The sequence below is a fragment of the Macaca fascicularis genome, chromosome X, assembly GCF_037993035.2.
Source record: "Macaca fascicularis isolate 582-1 chromosome X, T2T-MFA8v1.1".
In the NCBI taxonomy this organism is placed as follows: domain Eukaryota; kingdom Metazoa; phylum Chordata; class Mammalia; order Primates; family Cercopithecidae; genus Macaca; species Macaca fascicularis.
Window position 1 is genome coordinate 7,798,335 of NC_088395.1, and position 21,007 is coordinate 7,819,341.

The following is a 21,007-nucleotide window of genomic DNA, read 5'->3' on the forward strand; positions in this document are numbered from 1 at the left end:
CAATACTAATGCCTTACCTTCTAAAACAAATGATTATATATAATATATAAATATAAATGTTTTATATATGTATTTATACATAGAATATATATTTATATATATCTATGTATTCTACATAAAAACATAAAAATACATATAAATATATAAACATGTATAGTAGGTTCTAGTATATATAGAAAAGACCTATGTATTTCAAACGTGTATATATAATCTATATCTATATATTTATATATTACATATAAATATAGAATCCATATTTTTATATTTGTATTTATATAGTTTATCTATAAATATAATCTATATAAGTTTGTATATAGTAAATGTAGTTGTATATATTTTATTTACATATATTTATATATTTGTATACAGTAAATTCTACTATATATAGAAAAGACTTGTGTATTTCTAACGTATGGAAATATGAAATGTACTTTTTGTCTCCTCAGTTGCAAAGATAAAAAGGCTTTTTTCAAGTGGATAGATTTTGTTCTACTTTGAAATTTTCTTAATCATATTAGATTGTAGGGAGGGGACGCTGAGAGGAAAGAGGATGGAGACGATTCTTCCATTGGTTTCTATAAATGAAAAGGTATTTTAACAATGAAACCTAAGTAGGTAGAATCCAGTTCTTGGTACTTGGTGTATGTGCTAGCAAGACTGCATGAAGAAACAAACGTTACAAGAAGCGGAGTCATCCCGTGAAGGGGAAACTTTTCTCCAATGCTCAGCCGTGACACAATCCTTATCCTCCTGTCTGGCTAACTGTGACATGTCCCTTTGACCTCGACCCCGCGGGACCCCACTTCCCTCGCTCCCCACATACCACCTATTCCTTCCTTCTTTCCTTTCTCCCTCCCCACACCTCACCTCTTCCTCCCTCCCTCCCTTCCCACACACCGCCTCTTCCTCCCTCCCTCCCTCCCCACACACCACCTCTTCCTCCATCCCTTCTTCCCTCCCCACAACCCACTTCTTCCTCCCTCCCTCCCCACACACTACCTCTTTCCCCCTCCCTCCCTCCCCACACACCACCTCTTCCTCCCTCCCTCCCCTCACACCACCACTTCCTCCCTCCCTCCCCTCACACCACCACTTCCTCCCTCCCTCCCTCCCCTCACACTTCCTCTTCCTCCTCCCTCCCTCCCCACACCCCACCTCTTCCTCCCTCCCTCCCTCCCCTCACACCACCACTTCCTCCCTCCCTCCCTCCCCTCACACTACCACTTCCTCCCTTCCTCCCTCCCTCCCTTCACACCCCACCTCTTCCTCCCTCCCTCCCTCCCCTCACACCACCTCTTCCTCCTTCCCTCCCCTCACACTTCCTCTTCCTCCTCCCTCCCTCCCCTCACACCACCACTTCCTCCCTCCCTCCCCTCACACCACTTCCTCCCTCCCTCCCTCCCCTCACACCACCACTTCCTCCCTCCCTCCCTCCCCTCACACCACCACTTCCTCCCTCCCTCCCTCCCCACACCCCACCTCTTCCTCCCTCCCTCCCTCCCCTCCTCCCCTCACACCACCACTTCCTCCCTCCCTCCCTCCCCACACCCCACCTCTTCCTCCTCCCTCCCTCCCCTCACACCACCACTTCCTCCCTCCCTCCCCCCCAACACCACCTCTTCCTCCTCCCTCCCTCCCCACACACCACCACTTCCTCCCTCCCTCCCTCCCCTCACACCACCACTTCCTCCCTCCCTCCCTCCCCTCACACCACCACTTCCTCCCTCCCTCCCTCCCCACACACCACCACTTCCTCCCTCCCTCCCCTCACACCACCACTTCCTCCCTCCCTCCCCTCACACCACCACTTCCTCCCTCCCTCCCTCCCCTCACACCACCACTTCCTCCCTCCCTCCCTCCCCTCACACCACCACTTCCTCCCTCCCTCCCTCCCGTCACACCACCACTTCCTCCCTCCCTCCCTCCCCTCACACCACCACTTCCTCCCTCCCTCCCCACACCCCACCTCTTCCCCCCTCCTTCCCCTCCCTCCCCACCACCAGAGAACACGGAGTCACTGAGATCAATTTGCAACACATTCATTTTATTGTCTTCCCCAGGGGCCACCGTGCTGGTGAGATCTCTGAGGTCTGGCGACTGGAACTGAACTTAGTCGCTGCTCAGGGAGATGGGGGAGTCGGTGGCCGCCCCCTCACTCAGTGGCTCCTCCAGCTGGGTCTCCTGGCTCAGGGGGTCGTGCTGGGTCCCCTCGCTCACTGGCTCCTCGGGGGGCAGCTCGTGCTGAGGGAGCTCCTGGCTGGGCTGGTCACTGGGGCCGGGGGCCGCTGGCCCGCTCCCCGCCTCAGGGGCCGTCGCCGCTGCCGCCGCCATCTTGCTCGCGGCCCGTTTCTTCCCGCCTCTCCCTCCACGAGCTGCTTTTCCCTTCTTGGCCGCCCTGGTAGCCTGGAAGGACAACAGGGAGATGCCAGAAGGGCTCTGGTTGAGGGAAGAGGATGGAGGAGGCTGGGAACAGGGACGTTTCCTCAGAGGCGGGCGGGCGGGCGGGCCGGGTGGGGGCTGTGCCAGGGGAGGCCGGGAGAGGATTCTGGTGAGGAAGGAGGCGAGGGGAAGCCGAGGAGGAGCTTGGGGGGGTCCCTCACCTTCTTCTTCGGGCTACTGGAGCTCTGCTGAGAAGAGGACTTCCTCTTTCGGCTCTCCTTGGTCTTGGCCGGGGATCCCGAGGCTCTGGGCTTCGGACTCATCTTCCACAGCTCAACGTCTCCCAACGGTCAACCGCGGGCTGCCCGGGGTCCCCGTATATACCCCTCCCGCGGTCTCGGGACAATGAGGCGACCACGTCCCTGAGCTGTGATTGGTCAACACCCCACTACCCAGCCAATGGGAGCCCTGGGCGGGAAGGGAGGCCTTCGACGTCACAAAGCACCAGCGCGACCTGACTGAGGGAGGTGGCGGGGGAGTGACATCTGAGGAGGAAGGCAGGGTGCTCTGGTTGGAGAAAGGGAGATTTGGGTTAGCAGCCCTAAGGATAGTTCCCAAACTGACATGGCAGCCCTCCTAAACACCCCATGTCCAATGTTAGCAGATCACGTGGCACGGGAGGATATTTCTGCCACATGGTTCCCCTGGACCCCCCCACTCAGTGGTGCATTCTATTTCTCCACACCTGCCATCATTACCCAGTTTCTGTATCACCTACCTGAAATCCCTCCATGCTAACTGGGACGGGTTTGGGGCTATAGGAAGATGTCAATCATCCCTCTCTCCTATAAATTCCTCTGCTACACCTTGAGGACCATTCACTTCTTGGATGCCATGAAACAACTTTTCCATCTCACTTCCTTCTCCCAGCGTCCACATAGTGCCTCACAATTTTTCATTCTCGTGGTTTAAAGCACTGGCTTCCAGAGGTCAAGATCAGCAAACACACCGACTCAGCTGGGTATCTGTATCAGGCTGGGTTCCTCAGAGAAGGAGAAACTAAACCAACAGGATATTTGTGTGTGTGTGTGTGAGAGAGAGAGTGTGTGTGTGTAATATTATATATCATAAACATCTATTTACTATAATATAGTATTCATTTATGAATAATATTATATATGTGATACGGTTTACTCTAAGTAAGTGGCTCAAACCTTCACACAATGTGGGGTCTAGGAAGCTGAAATTTGTAGAGCAAGTGAGCAAGCTGGAAACTAAAAGCCTCTGCACAGCCAACAATCAACAAAATGAAAAGGCAGGCTATGGTTTGGGAGAAGCTATTTGCGAACCATATATCTAATAATGCGTTAATATCCAAAATATATAAAGAAGTCACACAGCTCAATAGCAAACAAATAGTCTGGTTAACAAATAGGCAAAGGACTTGAATAGGCATTTCTAGAAAGAAAACACACAACTGGCCAACAGGTATATGAAAATATGCTCAACATCATTAATAATCAGAGAATGCAAATGAAAACCACAGTGGGCGGAGCAGGGTGGCTCACGCCTGTATTCCCAGCACTTTGGGAGGCCAACACGGGTGGATCATGAGGTCAGGAGATCGAAACCATCCTGGTTAACACGGTGAAACCCTGTCTCTCTTAAAAATACGAAAAACTAGCCAGGCGTGGTGGCGGGCGCCTGTAGTCCCAGCTAGCTACACGGGAGGCTGAGGCAGGAAAATGGCGTGAACCCGGGAGGCGGAGCTTGCAGTGAGCCGAGATTGCGCCACTGAACTGCAGCCTGGGCGACAGAGGGAGACTCCATCTCAAAAAAAAAAAAAAAGAAAAAGAAAAAAGAAAACCACAGTGAACTATCACCTCACACCTGTTAGGACGGGTATTATCAAAAAGTCAAGAGATAAAAAGTAGTGATGGCGTACAAAAAATTAGCCGGGCATGGTGGCGGGCGCTTGTACTCCCAGCTACTGGGGAGGCTGAGGCAGGAGAATGGCTGAACCGGGAGGCGGAGCTTGCAGTGAGCTGAGATCGCGCCACTGCACTCCGGCCTTAGAGACAGAGCGAGACTCCGTCTCAAAAAAAAAAAAAAAAAAAATTAATGAGGGCAAAGATGTGGAGAAAATGAAACCCTTTTAGGGTGTGCAGAAAAGGGGACGTTTACACGCTGTTGACAGACAGCGGCTGTTGACAGACAGCGGCGATTACAATCGGTACAGCCGTTATGAAAAACAGTATAATCATTCCTTGGAAAATCAAAATAGATTTACCATATGACCCAGCAGTTCATCTGTGGAGTATGTGCCCCTCCCCCAAAATGAAATCCACATCTCATACAGATATCTCCAGTACTAATTGTAACTCAGTAATCACACAGGAAATTAGAGTTTCTATTTGAAAAGAATGGTTTTTTTTTCACCATTCTGGTATCAAATATTTATTCTAGACATCTCTTCTTATTTTTTGCTTTGTAATTACCTAGGTACTAGTACCCATTGACAGAACTAACTCATTACTCCAAGAAGAAATGAGAAATGTTGAGGAGAATGCAATGTTATACTTCTTTTCTTCAATCAGTTATTCTAGTTTTATGAAGGATTCTGTATTTAACTCTTACTCAGGTAACTCTAGTTACCATATCCATAGTACCTAATCAACAATCCTAAAACAGTAAGCACACAGAATTGACTAGAATGGTTATTAAACCTTCTATGTTCAAGCAGTTTTCCTAGTAATTGCTAGTTGTTTATTCAGCTGTTTGCCTAGGTACCACTAAATGTTTAGCTTTATGTCACAGAGACATAAGAAGTAGTATTGAGAAGAATTTGTTTATTCCAGGTACTGGCTTCGTGTAGTTATTTCTAGTTAATTACTCACTTGGATAAAGTAGATATTTACTGTATGAGGTAATATTTCTAACATGAGGTTGGAATTTTGCATTGAGGAAAACGGTTATTGAACTCCCTGGCATAGGCCGGTTATCTTCAGCTTCCTGGGATCAGTTACTTGGTCTGGCTAATTCTAGCTATCTTTAGGTTGCTAATTACATGTTTACCACCAGATGTCTGTGGTAATTTATTATTCCAACAAAAAATAGTAGAATGATAAGGAAGGATTTTCCTTTTTCCTGGCATCACGTAGATATTCAAGTTATCTCCAGTTATTCTATGTAACTTTTTTTCCTGGGTAACACTCAGCACCTATCCTTTTAAGTTCTTATCTCAACTAAAACCAATAATTGAGACTTGCAAATAACATAATTTTCAGGATCAGGTTCACTTGGTATTGTAATGATTGTTAGCTGTTTCTATGTAACCAGTTTCATGGGAAAGCCCAGTTAAGTAGAACTTGTATATTAACTCAACACCAACAAAATTATATCTGACCAGACTAGATTCCCTATGTTCTACATTCCACTGAACTATTCTTGTTGTCCCTATTTTACTACTTACTTAGGTACATGACTTACCTGTAGTACTAATTCATTATTCCAGCAATAATTCAGCAGTAAGTGGTGAGAAGAAAGTGATTTTGTTTTTAAAATTTATTTTTATCGAGGTAAAATATACATATATAATGTACCCTCTTTACCACTTGTAAGTGTGCAGTTCAGTGGTAATAAATATATTTATATTCTTTTATTTCCCCTTCATCCCCCCTTCCCCTTCTGGCCTCTGGTAACCATCACTGTAGCCGCTATCTTCATGAGAACCACTTTTTTAGCTCCCATATATGAGTGAAAACATGCAATATTTGTTTTACTGTGTCTGGCTTATTTCATTAAACATAATATCCAGTCATTCTTTTTATGCCTGGATAATATTCCATTGTGTACATATGCCACATTTGCCTAATCCATTCATCCATTGATGGGCACTTAGGCTAAATCCATGTTTTGACTATTGTGACTTGTGCTGCAATACACATGAGTATGCAGATACATCTCTTTGATGTACAGATAAATTTATCTCTCTCTCTCTCTCCCCCCTCCCTCTTTCCCCAGCAGTGGAATACTTGGATCATATACTAGTTCTATTTTTAGGATTTTGAGGAACTCCATACTGTTCTCCATAGTGGCTGTAGTAACTTACATTCCCACCAACAGTGTACACAGGTTCCCCTTTCTCCACCTCCTTGCTAGCATCTGTTCATGCCTGTCTTTTGTTAAAAGCCATTTTAACTGGGGTGAGATGATATTGCATTGTGGTTTTGATTTGTATTTCTCTGATGATTTATAATGAGTATATTTTCATATGCTTGCTGGCCATTTTTGTGTCTTCTTTTGAGAAATATCTATTGAGATTATTTGTCCATTTTTAAATCGGATTGTTTGTTATTGAATTTGTCGAGCTCCTTATGTATTCTGGTTATGAATCCCTTATCAGATGGATAGTTTGCAAATATTTTCTGCCATTCTGTGGGTTGTCTCTTCACTTGGTTGATAATTTCCTTTGCTATGCAGAAGCATTTTAACTTGATGTGATCCCAATAGTTTATTTTTGCTTTGGTTCTTTGCTTTTGAGGTCTTACTCAAGAAATCTTTGCCCAGACCAATGTCCTAGAGCATTTCCCCAATGTTTTTTGGTGGTTTCAGTTACAAGTCATAGATTCAAGTCTTTTTAATTCAATTTAATTAATTAATTTATTTATTTAGACAGAGTCTCATCTCACTCTGTTGTTCAGGCCCAGGATGGAGTGCAGTGTCACCATCTCGGTTCACTATAACGTCCACCTCCTCGGTTCAAGCAATTCTTGTGCCCCAGCCTCCTGAGTAACTGGGATTACAGGTGTGCACCACCACACCTGGCTAAGTTTTGTAGTTTTCATAGAGACGGGGTTTCACCATGCTGGCCAGGCTGGTCTCGAACCCCTGACTTCAAGTGACCCACTCACCTTGGCTTCCCAAAGGGCTAGGATTACAGGCGTGAGCCACCGCTACCAGCCAGATTCAAGTCTTTAACGCATTTTTGATTTGCTTTTTGTGTGTGGTGAGAGATAGGAATCTAGTTTCATTCCTCTGCCTGTACTTATCCAGCTTTCCTAGTACTATTGTTGAAATGTTGGTCTTTTCAGCATCATATGTTCTTGTCGTCTTTGTTGAAGTTGCGTTGGTTATAAGAATGTGACTTTATATCTGGGTTCTCTACTCTGCTCCATTTGTCTCTGTGTCTGTTTTTAAGCCAGTACCATGCTGCTTGGTTTACCATAGCTTTGTAGTAAATTTTGAAGTCAGGTAGTTTGATGCTTCTAGCTTTTCCCTTTTTGCTCAGGATTGCTTTGGCTATTTAAGGTCTTTTATAGTTTCCTATGAATATTATAAGTTTTTCCTATTTCTGTGAAGAACGTCATTGGTATTTTGATGGGACTTGCATTTAATCTGTTAATCACTTTGGTGAGTATTGTGATTTATACAGTATTAATCCTGTCAATCTATGAACCTGGACTATCTTTCCATGTTTTTGTGTCCTGAGAAGACAGTGCTTTTTAAATTTCTGTATTTAACTAGCTTTTCTAGCTATTATTACCCATTCCTAGTAAACAGATTACCTGGTGACTAGCAGATATGGGTCGACCTTGTTTTATTGTGATGCACTTTATTGTATTTATAGATATTGTGTGTTTTTTATAAATTGAAGGTTTCTGGCAACTGTCAAGCATGTCAGTGTCATTTTTCCAACAGCATGTGCCACTTCATTTCCCTGTGTCACATTTTGGTAATTCTCACAATATTTCCAACTTTTCCATCATTATTATATCTGTTATGGTGATTTCTGATCAGTGATCTTTGATGTTATTATTGTAATTGCTTTAGGACTACAGAAACTGGGCCCATATAAGATCACACCAGGAAGCATCACACTACCTGACTTCAAAATATACTACAAAGGTATATTTCAAAATATACTACAGAGCTACTAGAGGAGAAAGATGGCAGAATAGAATGCTTCACTGATTGTCTCCCTGACCGCCCACCAAGGACACCAATTTAACAACTATCTACACAGAAAAAACATCTTCATGAGAACCAAAAATCAAGTGAACACCCGTAGTACCTGGTTTTAACTTCATATAGCTTGATATGGTTTGGCTGTGTCCCCACCGAAATCTCAACTTGACTTGTATCTCCTAGAATTCCCACGTGTTGTGGGAGGGACCTAGGGGGAGGTAGTTGAATCATGGGGGCCTGTCTTTCCTGTGCTAATCTCGTGATAGTGAGTAAGTCTCACGAGATCTGATGGATTTATCAGGGGTTTCTGCTTTTGCTTCTTCTAAGTATTAAGGTGGATATTGCCTGAGTCTGAGTCCCTCCTGAACAATAGACAAACGTCTTCAACTGTTTCGCAGGTGTAGGTGGTGTGTTCTTTGCCGGGTATTGGTGCCACCTTGACCCTGGATCAGTAAATCCACATGGAGAGGCTTTTGAGTTGTACAGCTGTCAGAGTCATAAGGAGAACTTGGTATGGTCCAGTCCAAACTGGCTCCAGTGGCTTTCTGTACTGTGGGAGAGTTTTAAGATATACCTAGTCTTCAGGCATAATGTTAGGGTGAGTGTTTCCTGAAAGAGGGGCCAGGTGTTGGGCTATGAAGACTTTGATAATGATTGATGGCCTTGATGATTTGTCCCAGGGACATAACATATTGCATGAGATCATGACTCTTTGGGTCTAACAAAAGGTCTGTTTGGAAGAAAGATCTTCCTCAGAGAATCTCAAAATGGCTAGACGGGTTTCAGATTTTGGGGTGATACAGGCTCTTAAGAGTACAGTGGGGAGCAAAGTTGACCATAACTGTTGGTTTTCATGTATTAACTTTGTGAAGTGCTTTTTCTGGTTTGGTTGGCTCTCTCCACCTTCCCAGAAGATTGTGGATGCCAAGACGCATGCAGATAATATTTGATCTGGAGAGCTTCACTGATTCTCTGCGTTATTTGAGAAATGAAAGTGGGGCCATTGTCTGACTGTAGGGCATGAGGGAGTCTAAAAACAAGAAAGAGTGTGGTCTAAAAGGGCTGAGGTGACTTCTGAGACCCGTTCAGTTTTAGTGGAAGGGCCTTTATCCATCCAGTGAAGGTGTCTACAAAGACTAACAAATACCTCAGTCCCTTGCATGGTGCATGTGTGTAAAATCTATTTGCCAGTCTTCTCCTGGTAGGGTTCCTCATCTTAGAGTGGGTTGAAGGATTTGGGGAGGTTTGTGTGCTCCCTCGGGGTTTATTTGGCAGCCGGTGGGACATGCCTGTGAGATGGTCCTTAGAGCTTGGGCTATCCCCGTGCTGGTGAACACTGACTTTGTTAGATCTTGGAGGGCCTTAGCCCCTAGATGAGTTGATTGGTGCACGCTATTTAGAAACTTCCATTGTGAGGCTCCTGGGAGCAAGAGTTTGTCATTAGGACCTTTTAGCCAGCCCTCTGAGGTGTGGGAGAAACCTCTTTCTAGAGCTTTTTGGGCTTCCCCCTGTGTATAGTGTGGAGACAGGGGAGTTAGGCTAGGAACGAAGACAACCTGAAGGGGTGACCTGACAGCCACTTTTACTTATTTGTCAGCCCAGGTGTTCCCGATAGAGATTTCATCATTGCTTCTCTGATGGGCTTTGCAGTGAATGATAGTTACCTGTGGGGGAAGCATAACTGCCTCCGACAGGGCCATGATTTCAGGAACACGTTTAATTGAAGTATTTCAGGCCATTAAAAGTCCTCTTTCCTGCCAAATGGCTGCATGGGCATGCACTACATGAAAGACATAGGCTGAGTCTGTGTAAATATTAAGCCTCATGCCTGCCCCTAATTGTAAGGCACAGGTAAGAGCAATGAGCTCAGCCTTTTGGACTGAGGTGCTACTTCCTGGCAGAGGTCCAGATTCTGTGATTTCAGTTAGGCTAATAATAGCATACTCTGACAGTTGGGTTCCACCTATCATAAAGCTACTGCCATCTGTGTACCATGTGGCCTCTGAATCTATAAGGGGAGTATCCTAGAGGTCTGGTCTAACATTACAGGTTAGATCTATGGTTTCCAAGCAAGAATGTTTAAGTGGTCCCTCCACATTTGGGTTTGGTAACAGGATACCAGGATTAAGGGTTGGCAGAGCCTAATACCTAATTCTGGTGCCTATAGAAGGAGTGTTAGAAATTTACTTATATGGCTCTGTGAGATCCAGTGAAAGGCCTTTGAGTTTAGGACATTCATTACTTGATGTGGGGTGTACACAGTTATTCTTTGGCCCAGAGTTAGCTCGGAGGCCTCCACAACCAGGGGAGCCACACACACTAGCACTCAGAGGCGTGGCAGCCATCCCCATGCCACTGGATCAAGGGTTTTTGACAAGTAACTAATTGGCCACTAGGAGGGTCCCAGTCGCTGAGTGAGGACTCCAAGTGCTGTATCCCTTCTCTCAACTACAAACAAGTAAAGATGCTTTGTAAGATCTGGCAAGGCCAGGGCGGGGGTTTCTTTGAAAGTTTTTAGAACATTGTCCATTTCAAGGCTCCAATTTAAGAGTTCCTCCCCTGATCCTTGCAGTGCCTCATAAAGAGGTTTTGCTCTAAGTCCAAACTGGGTTATCCAGATAACCTACCATTGAAACCTACCATTTGAAGAAAGGACTACAACTGATGTTTAGTGGATGGAATGTCCATGTTTAGGATAAGATTTTTGCAGTGGTCTGAGAGACCCTTGGGCCCTGGGATTAATGTTAGTTCTAAGAATCAAACCTCCTGAGAGAAGATTTGAGCTTTGGAAGGAGAGATTTATAACCACAAGGGGCCAATGTCTGAAGAGTTGTAATAGTATTTAGGTCTGAGGCATTTTTGGTTGGATTGCAAATAAGCAGGTTATCAACATATTGAAGGACTGCTTGAAGCTAGGAGTTTGAGACCAGCCTGGACAACATAGTGAGACCCCTTCTCTACAAAAAAAATATGATAAGCTGTGGGTGGATGCACACACCTTTGGTCCCAGCTTCTTGGCCAGCTAAGATGGGAAGGTCGCTTTGGCCCAGGAAGTAGAAGCTGCAGTGAGCTATGACCATGCCACTGCACTCCAGCCTGGATGGCAGAGTGAGACCTTGTGTCAAAACAAACAAAAACCTGCAGGCCCTGTGCTAGCCACTTTATGGATATATGAATGTATATGCATAGGGTAGATACTCTTCACAACAAAGGGAGTAGGTAGGAATTTTTTTATATTTCAAATAAAGAATAATCTCATTTCACATAAAGATACTTGAATTTCAGGAGCTTAAAGAACTTGCTGAAAGTTAAAAATTAAGTATGTGACAAGGTTGGAATCTGAACTCATCTTTCACCACTACTACTATACAGCTTCCCAGGTTTGTAATAGTAATTAAATCAAGGAGGGAAATAAGTAAAATTGTCCAATGAAAGGGAAGCAGCACAGGTATAAATAAACTTACCTGTCATAAAGACCTTCTTATCATGCAATGTCCTGCTTAATATATAGATATAAATAAGATCCATGTCCATTATTAGCTCAACAAGTAAAATAATTCATTTTATTTTCCTTTGAGGGTTTTTTCAGAAGGAAAAAAAGTGGGCTAGCACAGAATATGTTCTAATCATGAGTACAGAATAGGAGAGTCTTTGTTTTTGTTTTTGTTTTTATTTTTGTTTTTGTTTTTTTGAGAGAGCGTCTCGCTCTGTTGCCTAGGCTGGAGTGCAGTGGTGTGATCTCGGCTCACTGCAAGCTCCGCCTCTCAGGTTCACACTATTCTCCTGCCTCAGCTTCCCGAGTAGTTGGGACTACAGGTGCCCACCACCACACCCGGCTAATTTTTTTGTATTTTTAGTAGAGACGGGGTTTCACCATGTTAGCCAGGATGGTCTCGATCTCCTGACCTCGTGATCCGCCCAAAGTGCTGGGATTACAGGCGTGAGCCACCATGCCCAGCCATAATAGGAGATTCTTTGTAAATGAGTATATGTGTTTAAGAAATATGTTCATACGTTATGTTGAAGCAGATGCCACATATCCACACAAACCACATTAGCATCAGGGTTTTTTTCAAATTTCAGAAATAATTTTCATGCACACATGTAAAAATATAAAAGCATTCATGAACACATTACTCATTTCAGTAATACGTATTTTAATACATAAATGATTTAGTTTATCAATAAATTAATTTATGAGTGTGATAAAGAACAGAGGACACAAGAATTTATGCAGCATTGAAAGTCTTTGGCCACTGGGTGTCATGATTTTCCCCTGTAATGATTAACCCTTCGGCAATAAAAGATCCTGAATTTTTGGAGCAGAACGCTTCAGTGTTACATGGATTAGCATTGTAAATAGAAAGTTTTATTAAAATATGCCACAGTTTCTTCTCAGATTATTATGTCATACATAAACCACATTATTAGTGTAGTTTTTTTACCTGAAACTGACCAAGAAACATTAAACGTTAGGATATTTAAATAAGAAAGAAATACACAATTCTGTTGGTCATCTTCAAGTTTTATTATATCCAGGTTAAATCTGAAGAATTTGTACAGTGTATTGATGTGTGTGCCTGGGTACATTTTTGGAAGAACTCTTGGTTATACAGAATTTCCATGGTACAGAAGTTAGTCATAGATATAATTATTGTGTCTTAGTGTCTAACTGCTTTTACCCATGCCTTGTGTGTGCATATATGATGGCAGATGTATTCTAAAACTATACCATTAATCAGAACCAGATACCTATGTTTTTTCTCTATGAATATGCTCCACTCTGCCAAGTTCGATGGAAGTGAGTGGTTGTGACAATTCAAAACAGTTGTGCCTGTTCTACAACAGAAATGCTGCTGAACTTGTAGAAAAGACCTGTGCAAACAGAATGAGAAGGCTTACTTGCTCCAAGGACATCACTGGAAACTTTATTTTATTTTATTTTATTTATATTTGTTTTGAAGACTAGTTATTGCCTAAGTTGTAAAGGTGAATCTGATAAAGTGGCTGACTAGTTTAGAGGTCAATATTTAAGCCATGTGATTGAATCTGTAGTGGGCAAGAGTTGGAAAAGATGCAGATGGGTTCTTGGGACAGTTATATTTTGTTTTTGGTTTTTTTTGAAACTGAATATGGAAAATATCCAAGTTATGTTTCAATATATAACACTAAATCTTTAAATGACAATTTTTGCATATATTGTTATGGCCATTTAATAAATTGCTTTTTATTAAACCGGTGCAAAAGTAATTGTGTTTTTTGCCATTACTTTCAGACCTCAATTGCTTTGCACCAACCTCTTACTAGTCATAAGAACATCCTTGCTTTTAACATAAAGGGATTGGTGATGTTACCATGATTCTCACTTAAGAATTAACTGAGAAAAATACAGCAGTAGGGGTTAGCAAAATCTATTAGTTAATTGAAGGCCTGTGTTTATTTGAATGAAAGGATTTTTCATTTAAATTATAAAAACAGAGCAAGTGCCCAGTTATATCAAATCCGTGTTCAATTTTATTCACAGAGATGGTGACAAAAGAAGAGTAAATGAACAATGTCAGAATCAAAAGATACTCTGCCTGGTAAGAACTTGCAATGGAATTTTTTAAAATAAGATTGAAACAAATAAAAACACGTTGAAAACTCATTAAATATTTTTAAAGTACTTGCTGTTTTAATGAAACCGAACAACAAAGACCCTGCCCTTACTGAGCCTGCAAGCTAGTGGGGGACTCCAGTACTAATCAAACTATCACAAAAATATGCCTTTAAAACACATCACATTCTGTGAGAAAAGGTTCAGAAAAGGTTTCTCTGATGAACTGATGTTTGGCAATCAGGCCAGTGGAAATGGGGCTTGGGGCGAGGATGATGTCGGTTGTCCAGGTAGCACTCTTGAGTGGAAGGTGCATGGATGGTTGAGGGACTGAGAGAATGTTACTGCAGTTAGAAATTACAGGATGAGGGTGTGGTTCTGGGCATTGCAGGATGGAGACATAACACATGATGCATCAGGAGAGAAAAGGAAGGAAGTGCTGTCTTGCACAATTTTTTAAAGATACACTGAGAGGGCGAGGTGGTGGGCGCCTGTAGTCCCAGCTACTCGGGAGGCTGAGGCAGGAGAATGGCGTAAACCCGGGAGGCGGAGCTTGCAGTGAGCTGAGATCCGGTCACTGCAGTCCAGCCTGGGCGACTGAGCGAGACTCCGTCTCAAAAAAAAAAAAAAAAAAAAAAAAGATACACTGAGAACCTTGGCCACTCCTTAAGAGCTCACACTAGAGAGCATAAGAGCAGGTAGAAGACTGTCACAGTTATCCAGAGTAGAGATGATGATAGCTTGCATAACAGTGGTGTTGGTGAAGATGGAAAAAATTAGATAAAATGAGAGATGTTGTGTGTGTGTGTGTATATATATGTATATATACATATATATGTGTTCTAATACTCAAGTTGGTTCTGTTTCTCTGGAGAACACTGACTAATACAAATGATAATTGAAGTATTGGTGTCATGGGTATAATTAAATTGCTTAGGTAGAGTATACAGTGAGAAGACAGGAGGTCAAGGAAGGACCTCTGAGAAATTCCAGCACTTAAAAGCTCATATAGGAAAGATTTAGTATTGGGTTTACTCAGCGCTCCTAATCCTCTTCCTTCATTGCAGAAAATTACTCCTGCACACACATATCTGCTTGGAAATGGACTTACACATGTAGTTTTCTTGTCGTCTTCTGTTTTCTTCCTGGACTCCACCATTCTGGTCACGTTTGATGGGTTCAGCTGTCCAATATGATCCAAATAGACAATATGATTTTCTTCCTGGAAAGAACAAAATACGCAACCTGATACTGAGAACCTCTCAAGTCATTGAAAGGTCTTCTGAATTATTTGAGTTCGGCAAGGGCATTTCATTGAACCTTGAATTGAAATAATTATCTGTCTAATAGGAGCAAACTCAGGCTAAATATAGACTATGTACAAACCTAGAACACATGTGGAATCATCAGTTATTGAAAGATAAGGCCAGGCGCAGTGGCTCATGCCTGTAATCCCAGTACTTTGGTAGGCCGAGGTGGGTGGATCACCTGAAGTCAGGAGTTTGAGACCAGCCTGACCAACATAGTGAAACCCCATCTCTACTAAAAATGTAAAATCAGCCGGGTGTGGTTGTGCATGCCTGTAATCCCAGCTACTTCAGAGGTTGAGGCAGGAGAATCACTTGAACCCAGGAGGCAGAGGTTGCAGTGAGCCGAGATCATGCCACTGCACTCCAGCCTGGGCAACAAGAGTGAAATTCCACACCCCGCCCCCACTACAAAAGAAAGAAAGATAAGTCATTACTTTAATGACTGTGGCAGAGTTCACATCTCATTTACCCTCACCAGCAGGGTGGATGGGTATGAAGGCCAACACCAATTTATAACCCAAACCCATTCTCACCAGCAGGATGGGTGGGTATGAAGGCCAACACCAATTTATAAATATATTATCTTTACTTATCCAATTTCCTGGTTGTGTATTTTCCCCCCAAAATAATTATAGCCTTACTATGCAATTTGTCACATAAAGTTTGTTTTCAAGAAATGTCTTTAGGTAACATCTTGTATGCATGTGCTAAAAACTGTTGTCCCTGCCTAGTTGCCTTTAAAAAGTTATTATGTATATTTGAGGTTTACAGAAGAATGTTATGGGATATGTGTATCTCACTCATGGTCTTGAAAGCAAATATACCAATTATTTTCTTCTTTTGGAATTCTAAGTGTCCAGCCACAATGGAGTCATCCACTGAGGAGTGAAAGAGTTTCACTCCACTGAGTTATTGTAAATGTGTTTGGGGCTTCCAACTGAGCAGTAACCTCATCAGACAGTTTCTACAGACTCCTATTCTATATTTCATTGCTACACAATGAATCAAAAGTAAAGACCCCAAGAATGTCTCTCCTTTCTTAGGTCATAACACCACAGGGGCGATTGCACTATTTCAAAAGGCAGACCATTCTAGTGTCTGTTCTCAGGGTTTGTTTCTGTTGAAGCAGAGATAAGGCATTTTACAGCCCAGAAATAAATTCTAATGACAAATTAATTCATGTATTTCTTTACAACAGTGTCTCCGTGAATTGAAATAAAAACCCATTGGCACAGTAGGAAGGATGATCTTTATCAGGGAGGGTCACACTAGTGACTATTACTTCTGCTGCATATCCCTTTGAAAACCAGAAGGGCAAAGTTGTTTAGATTACACCTAAATTGATTCCGCAGAGGGTGTGTGTAGAGAAATGAGGATCACCTGTGTGACCGGCAGTTTATCACTATACATATACATTTACAAAATGCATGTTTTAGAACTGTCAGCTTTCCTTTTATATCATCATCGTTCAAGTATTTTAAAGAGTGAAATAAAATGTATTGAAATGCACTTGACAATGATCAGGGCACAGCATAAAGCCTGGAGAGCTGTAGTTTGCAGTGAGCCTGGGATTTTGAAGTACTATACTAAGCAGCCATACCGATTGACTTGTGTTTTAGTCCTGTGAGGTTTACCTGTTGTCTTTCCCAAATTTCCCAGAATTTTATCCTGGAAGGCTCTGGCTGATCCTGAATTAATATTTGGGTGTACCTTGAGTCTTTCTTCCATGTCATCTAAAGTCTAGCCTCTGGAACCCAGCTGGGAAGGGCTCCGTCTGCCTAGCACAGGCAAGGCCTGGAAGCAGACCTCAGGAAGGGCCAAACTACCCCCGGATGGCCAGGAGCACCTGGGCTGTATGGGGCCATGCTGTGAGGGTGTACTGCTTTCCTGGGAGAGAGCAGACCAGGACAGACCTTCAGAGTCCAGGCATTCAACCATGTAGAAAGGAATTAGAGAAAAAAAAAAAAAGGAAGATAGTGAAGCATACAGAGCAGGCTGCTTCAGTGAAGAACTGTGATGAGAATTACAAGGATTTTTTGAGGGGAGTAAAACAGTAAAAAAATAACAAGGACAACAGTGCAAGAGAAAGTGAGGGAGAAGCAGACAGAGAGAAGATGCAGCTATGCACACATGCAAAGGCAGAGAAAGAAAAAGATACGCTTGTGTATATGTGTGTAAGGAGAGAGAGAAATAGAGACAAAAAGAAGGGGTTTGTGTCAGCCATGCACCAAAATATTCTTAATCCCAACACTCAAGGCTTCATTGGGCGATATTAAAAAGTTGAAAGTTCTACAGTGATACTGTCCATCATATAAACACTGAGTGGCATCTGATTATAAAGTTATAATAGCAGTACTTTTTAATTTTTAATTTTTCTTCTGTTGTATTATCCTATAGCAATTGTAAGAGTACATAAAGCTAATAGTTTTTTGTTATTTTATTAATTTAAAATTAAAGCGAGTTTCAAGGAGTTATTTTGGTGCTTAAATGAAATGTAATTCCAAATGCATTGATTGAATGCCTGAAATGTGCCGGGCACAGAGAGATGCTGAAGTGTAAGACCCAGGGGCATCTATGAACTTCTAAAGTAATTGGACCTATAGGCAGGTTTACTAACCATTGAAATGCAAAGGAGAATAAGCCACATGCACTTAAATGAATTCATTCAATGATTCAGGGGTTGAAATTGGGAAAATCACAGTTGACTCTAAAGAAACAAGTAAATACTCTGTTAAGTTGAGAAAATTGAAGGAAATAGGAAAGGAAGCACAATTTCTATTGGCCTAGTAGAAGCAAGGACTAAAAGCCAGACATGGGCCATGTCTGGAAAAGAGTGAACAATCCCATGTGGCTAGAGCAAGGGTGAATGCAGAATGAGGATGGAAGACTAATGCTGGAGGTGGGGATTGCAAACATCTGAGGAAGACTCACAATGCCAGTTGGAGGAATGTTCAGGTATTCAGTGGGTCAGGGGAGCTGCTGAATGGTTAGAACTGAAGAAGAATGTTGCAATGAATTGCAGAAGTATGTTTGCATACACATTACAGAGATTGTTACTAACTTGATAGAAGGTGATTAAAGGCTCACCCTACACAGCAGAAACCCAAGTTTTGAGACTTATCCTCAGCTATGATACTATCCTGTGTAGCAGCACTGCCCAACAGAACTTTCTGTGGTGATCAAGAATCTGCGTATCTGTACTGTCCAATATGGTGGCCACGTGGGATTACTGACCACTTCACATGGGGCCAGTGGGACTGAGAAATTAATTTTAATTTTATCTAATTTTAACATATTTAACTATAAACGTAAATCGCCTTAGGTTGCTGCTACCGATTACTATATTAGATAGAAGATACAGCTATATAAGGATGTAGCATGAAAAGAAAAAATTTATAAACATGTTAAATAATAGAAGATTTTGGTCCACTGAGGTCCAGAAGTTTCTCCTATTTCCATTTCTAATACACTGTCAGGTTAATTATCAGAAAATTTCTGCCTCATTATGAAACTGGATGTTTAGAACATTGTCAAGGATACCCTAAAGGGTATTATGGACCGAGAGTCTAAAGTCTAATCTAATTTAACAAATCCCCAGTTTCTGTTTTCCTGTCTGTTACAGTCACTTGACCAATTTTAATTGAATGCTGTCGTGTAGTGTTTATCAAATACCTTCAACCTTTTAAAACGCTTTGCTCAGTGGCAGTTCATTTTTGAGGGTGGATTTCTTTTGGTGGCTGAGAAAAAAGCAACTCCAAAAACTCATTTCATGCTCAGAGATTCGTGCAGCTATAATTGATTTAGGTGTTGGGCAAAACAGTCAAGGTGAGAAAACACATGCACGAAGAGAAGTCATTACTGTAAATGAGAGGAAATATCTTCCTTGAAATACTGTAGAAAAGAACAGAAAAAAACAGAAGTACTTTTCAAGGAAAATTGGATCAGATCAAGAAATTCTTAATAGCTAAGTGAAGTCTTTCAAAATTATGCTCATAGCAGTGAACTGAACTATTATTAATAGTCTTTGAGATGAGAGTGAAAGTGACGGCTAATAGATCCAGAGATGGATTTGACTCCTTTTGTCTCCAAATTCCACTCTTTATTGGCTTTGAGGCACCTTAATGAAGCCCAAAGTCTAGAGAAAACAGAGTTGAAAGAAAAAATTGTGCCTTAAATTAGATTAAATGGCCTCAGTGCTATGGTGGAATAATACAACAATTCCTATTCTCATCACAGTTACCCGAAAAAGAGAAGGAACTGACAAAGGCCACTTGAAGATGGCAAAGCAAACAAATACGCAACAACAAAAACCCAGCAACATGGTTTGTGGATGAAAACCCAAAAGTATCCAATTGCAGTTTGAGAAGTGTATGGGTTAGGTTGGCATTTGATTGCCAAGTGAAAAAAATAAAAGGAATTAAGCTCTTATAGATCAAAGAAGAATGAGAATTTTTTGTCAAAACTGCTTTGCTATATCAACAAAAATTTAAATATCTCCCAAACAGAGAACACTACGAACAAAGAACAACCCATCCATTTCTAATTCTAATTTAATTCTATCACAAATAGGAGCTGAACTCTGATATATGGGATTTATATTTGGGATATGTGTTTAAGCTAATGGAAGAGCTTTGACAGGAACAAATTGTGAATTCAGTTCTATATTAATCTTAGAGTTTCAGTTAGTTATATAACAGCTCCTTCTCCCAGAAGCATATTAAGAAAAAGGAACACTCAGAATGTTTCAGTGTACTTTAAATGAAAATATAATTTTGCTATTTCCACTCATTTAGTCTTGGTGCTTTGTGGTACTCAGAAAAAAAGATTATTATTTTTTTCCTTTGGAAACTGTTTTAAAATGTTGACTTTTGTTGATGAAATTCTGAGAATATAGTCGTCGGTTGCATGCCTGCTAGAGAGAGAACAGGAGCATTTCAAGACTTAATGCACACACAGAGTCAGAGAAAAGAAAGGCTGTCTCATTGTGTGGTTCTGCTTAAGCAGCTAAGACTCTTTGCTTAGAATACATCATGCAATGTCTTATTCTCATTAGCCTGAATGGATCCCATGACATTCTGGAACCAATTGCTTTCAAAGGCAGTAGACCCAGGCTTCTTCAGTTGCTTTTAAGACTTTTTAGATGTCTGGTGTATGTGGAGAATGACATCTGTGTGGCCCACTGTGGCGATCTCCAGAGATTGTTCCCAACCTCTAGCCAAATAACCCGGAGCATCTGGCTACCCATTGCCCCTCCCAGCTGAAATCCTGGCCCTCACCAGTCCTTCTTCTGATTAGACTCGTGCACGGGTAAGCCCGTGGGTAAGCCCCTGATCTCATGCACTTCCCCTGAAGTCCAGGGCTGAGTGGAGCAAGGGTAGGTATCACTGAACACACAGAAGAAATGGGGTCAATGGGAGAACAGCAGGGAAGTCAAGGGTAGGTGGATGGAGTATCCATTAAATTGTTTTCCTTAGGGACTCCCTGGTTTCTTTTTTCTCCCAGTCCAAATATTATCTTTTTTCACACAAAATATAATTATGCAAATATAATTTCCTTTGCAATATTAGCTACTGTCTATCTCTTACTAAAATGCATTGAGCTAGAAACAACATCATTTTGTACATAATGTGGCTGGCATCTATAAAGAAGAGAGTGAGGAAGGAGAAGGAGAGGGAAGATGGCAAGTGAAAGTGCTGCTATCTTTGGGAATTTGGTTGACAAACATTCACTAACATTATCTATAAACCATAGGACA

General features: G+C 42.0%; 2 protein-coding genes across 5 annotated transcripts in view; one reads left to right on the forward strand and one right to left on the reverse strand.

Moving 5' to 3' along the window:
• Positions 1-21,007, forward strand: part of LOC102122290 (testis-specific basic protein Y 1-like) — a 537,360-nt gene that overhangs the window by 233,137 nt on the left and 283,216 nt on the right. Inside the window, exon 2 of one of the 4 annotated variants that reach the window (XM_065538471.2) lies at positions 13,871-13,928. The exons of the other annotated variants lie outside the window; for them this stretch is intronic. The gene's annotated coding sequence lies outside the window, so the exon portion shown is untranslated. The remainder of the gene's footprint in view (positions 1-13,870; positions 13,929-21,007) is intronic. 4 annotated transcript variants of the gene reach the window in all.
• On the reverse strand, positions 2,028-2,946 carry LOC123571291 (testis-specific basic protein Y 1-like). The gene is made up of 2 exons (XM_065538819.2): positions 2,601-2,946; positions 2,028-2,403 (listed from the first exon to the last, which is right to left on the reverse strand). Exons 1-2 carry the CDS (start codon positions 2,700-2,702, stop codon positions 2,110-2,112), a joined length of 396 nt encoding a protein of 131 aa, XP_065394891.1. The 5' UTR covers positions 2,703-2,946; the 3' UTR covers positions 2,028-2,109.

Coding starts and splice junctions, on each gene's coding strand:
- LOC123571291 (XM_065538819.2), bottom strand. CDS start 2,702: ATGAGTCCGAAGCCCAGAGCCTCGGGATCCCCGGCCAAGACCAAGGAG. Junction 2,404..2,600: donor CCAGTAGCCCGAAGAAGAAG/GTGAGGGACCCC, acceptor TTGTCCTTCCAG/GCTACCAGGGCGGCCAAGAA.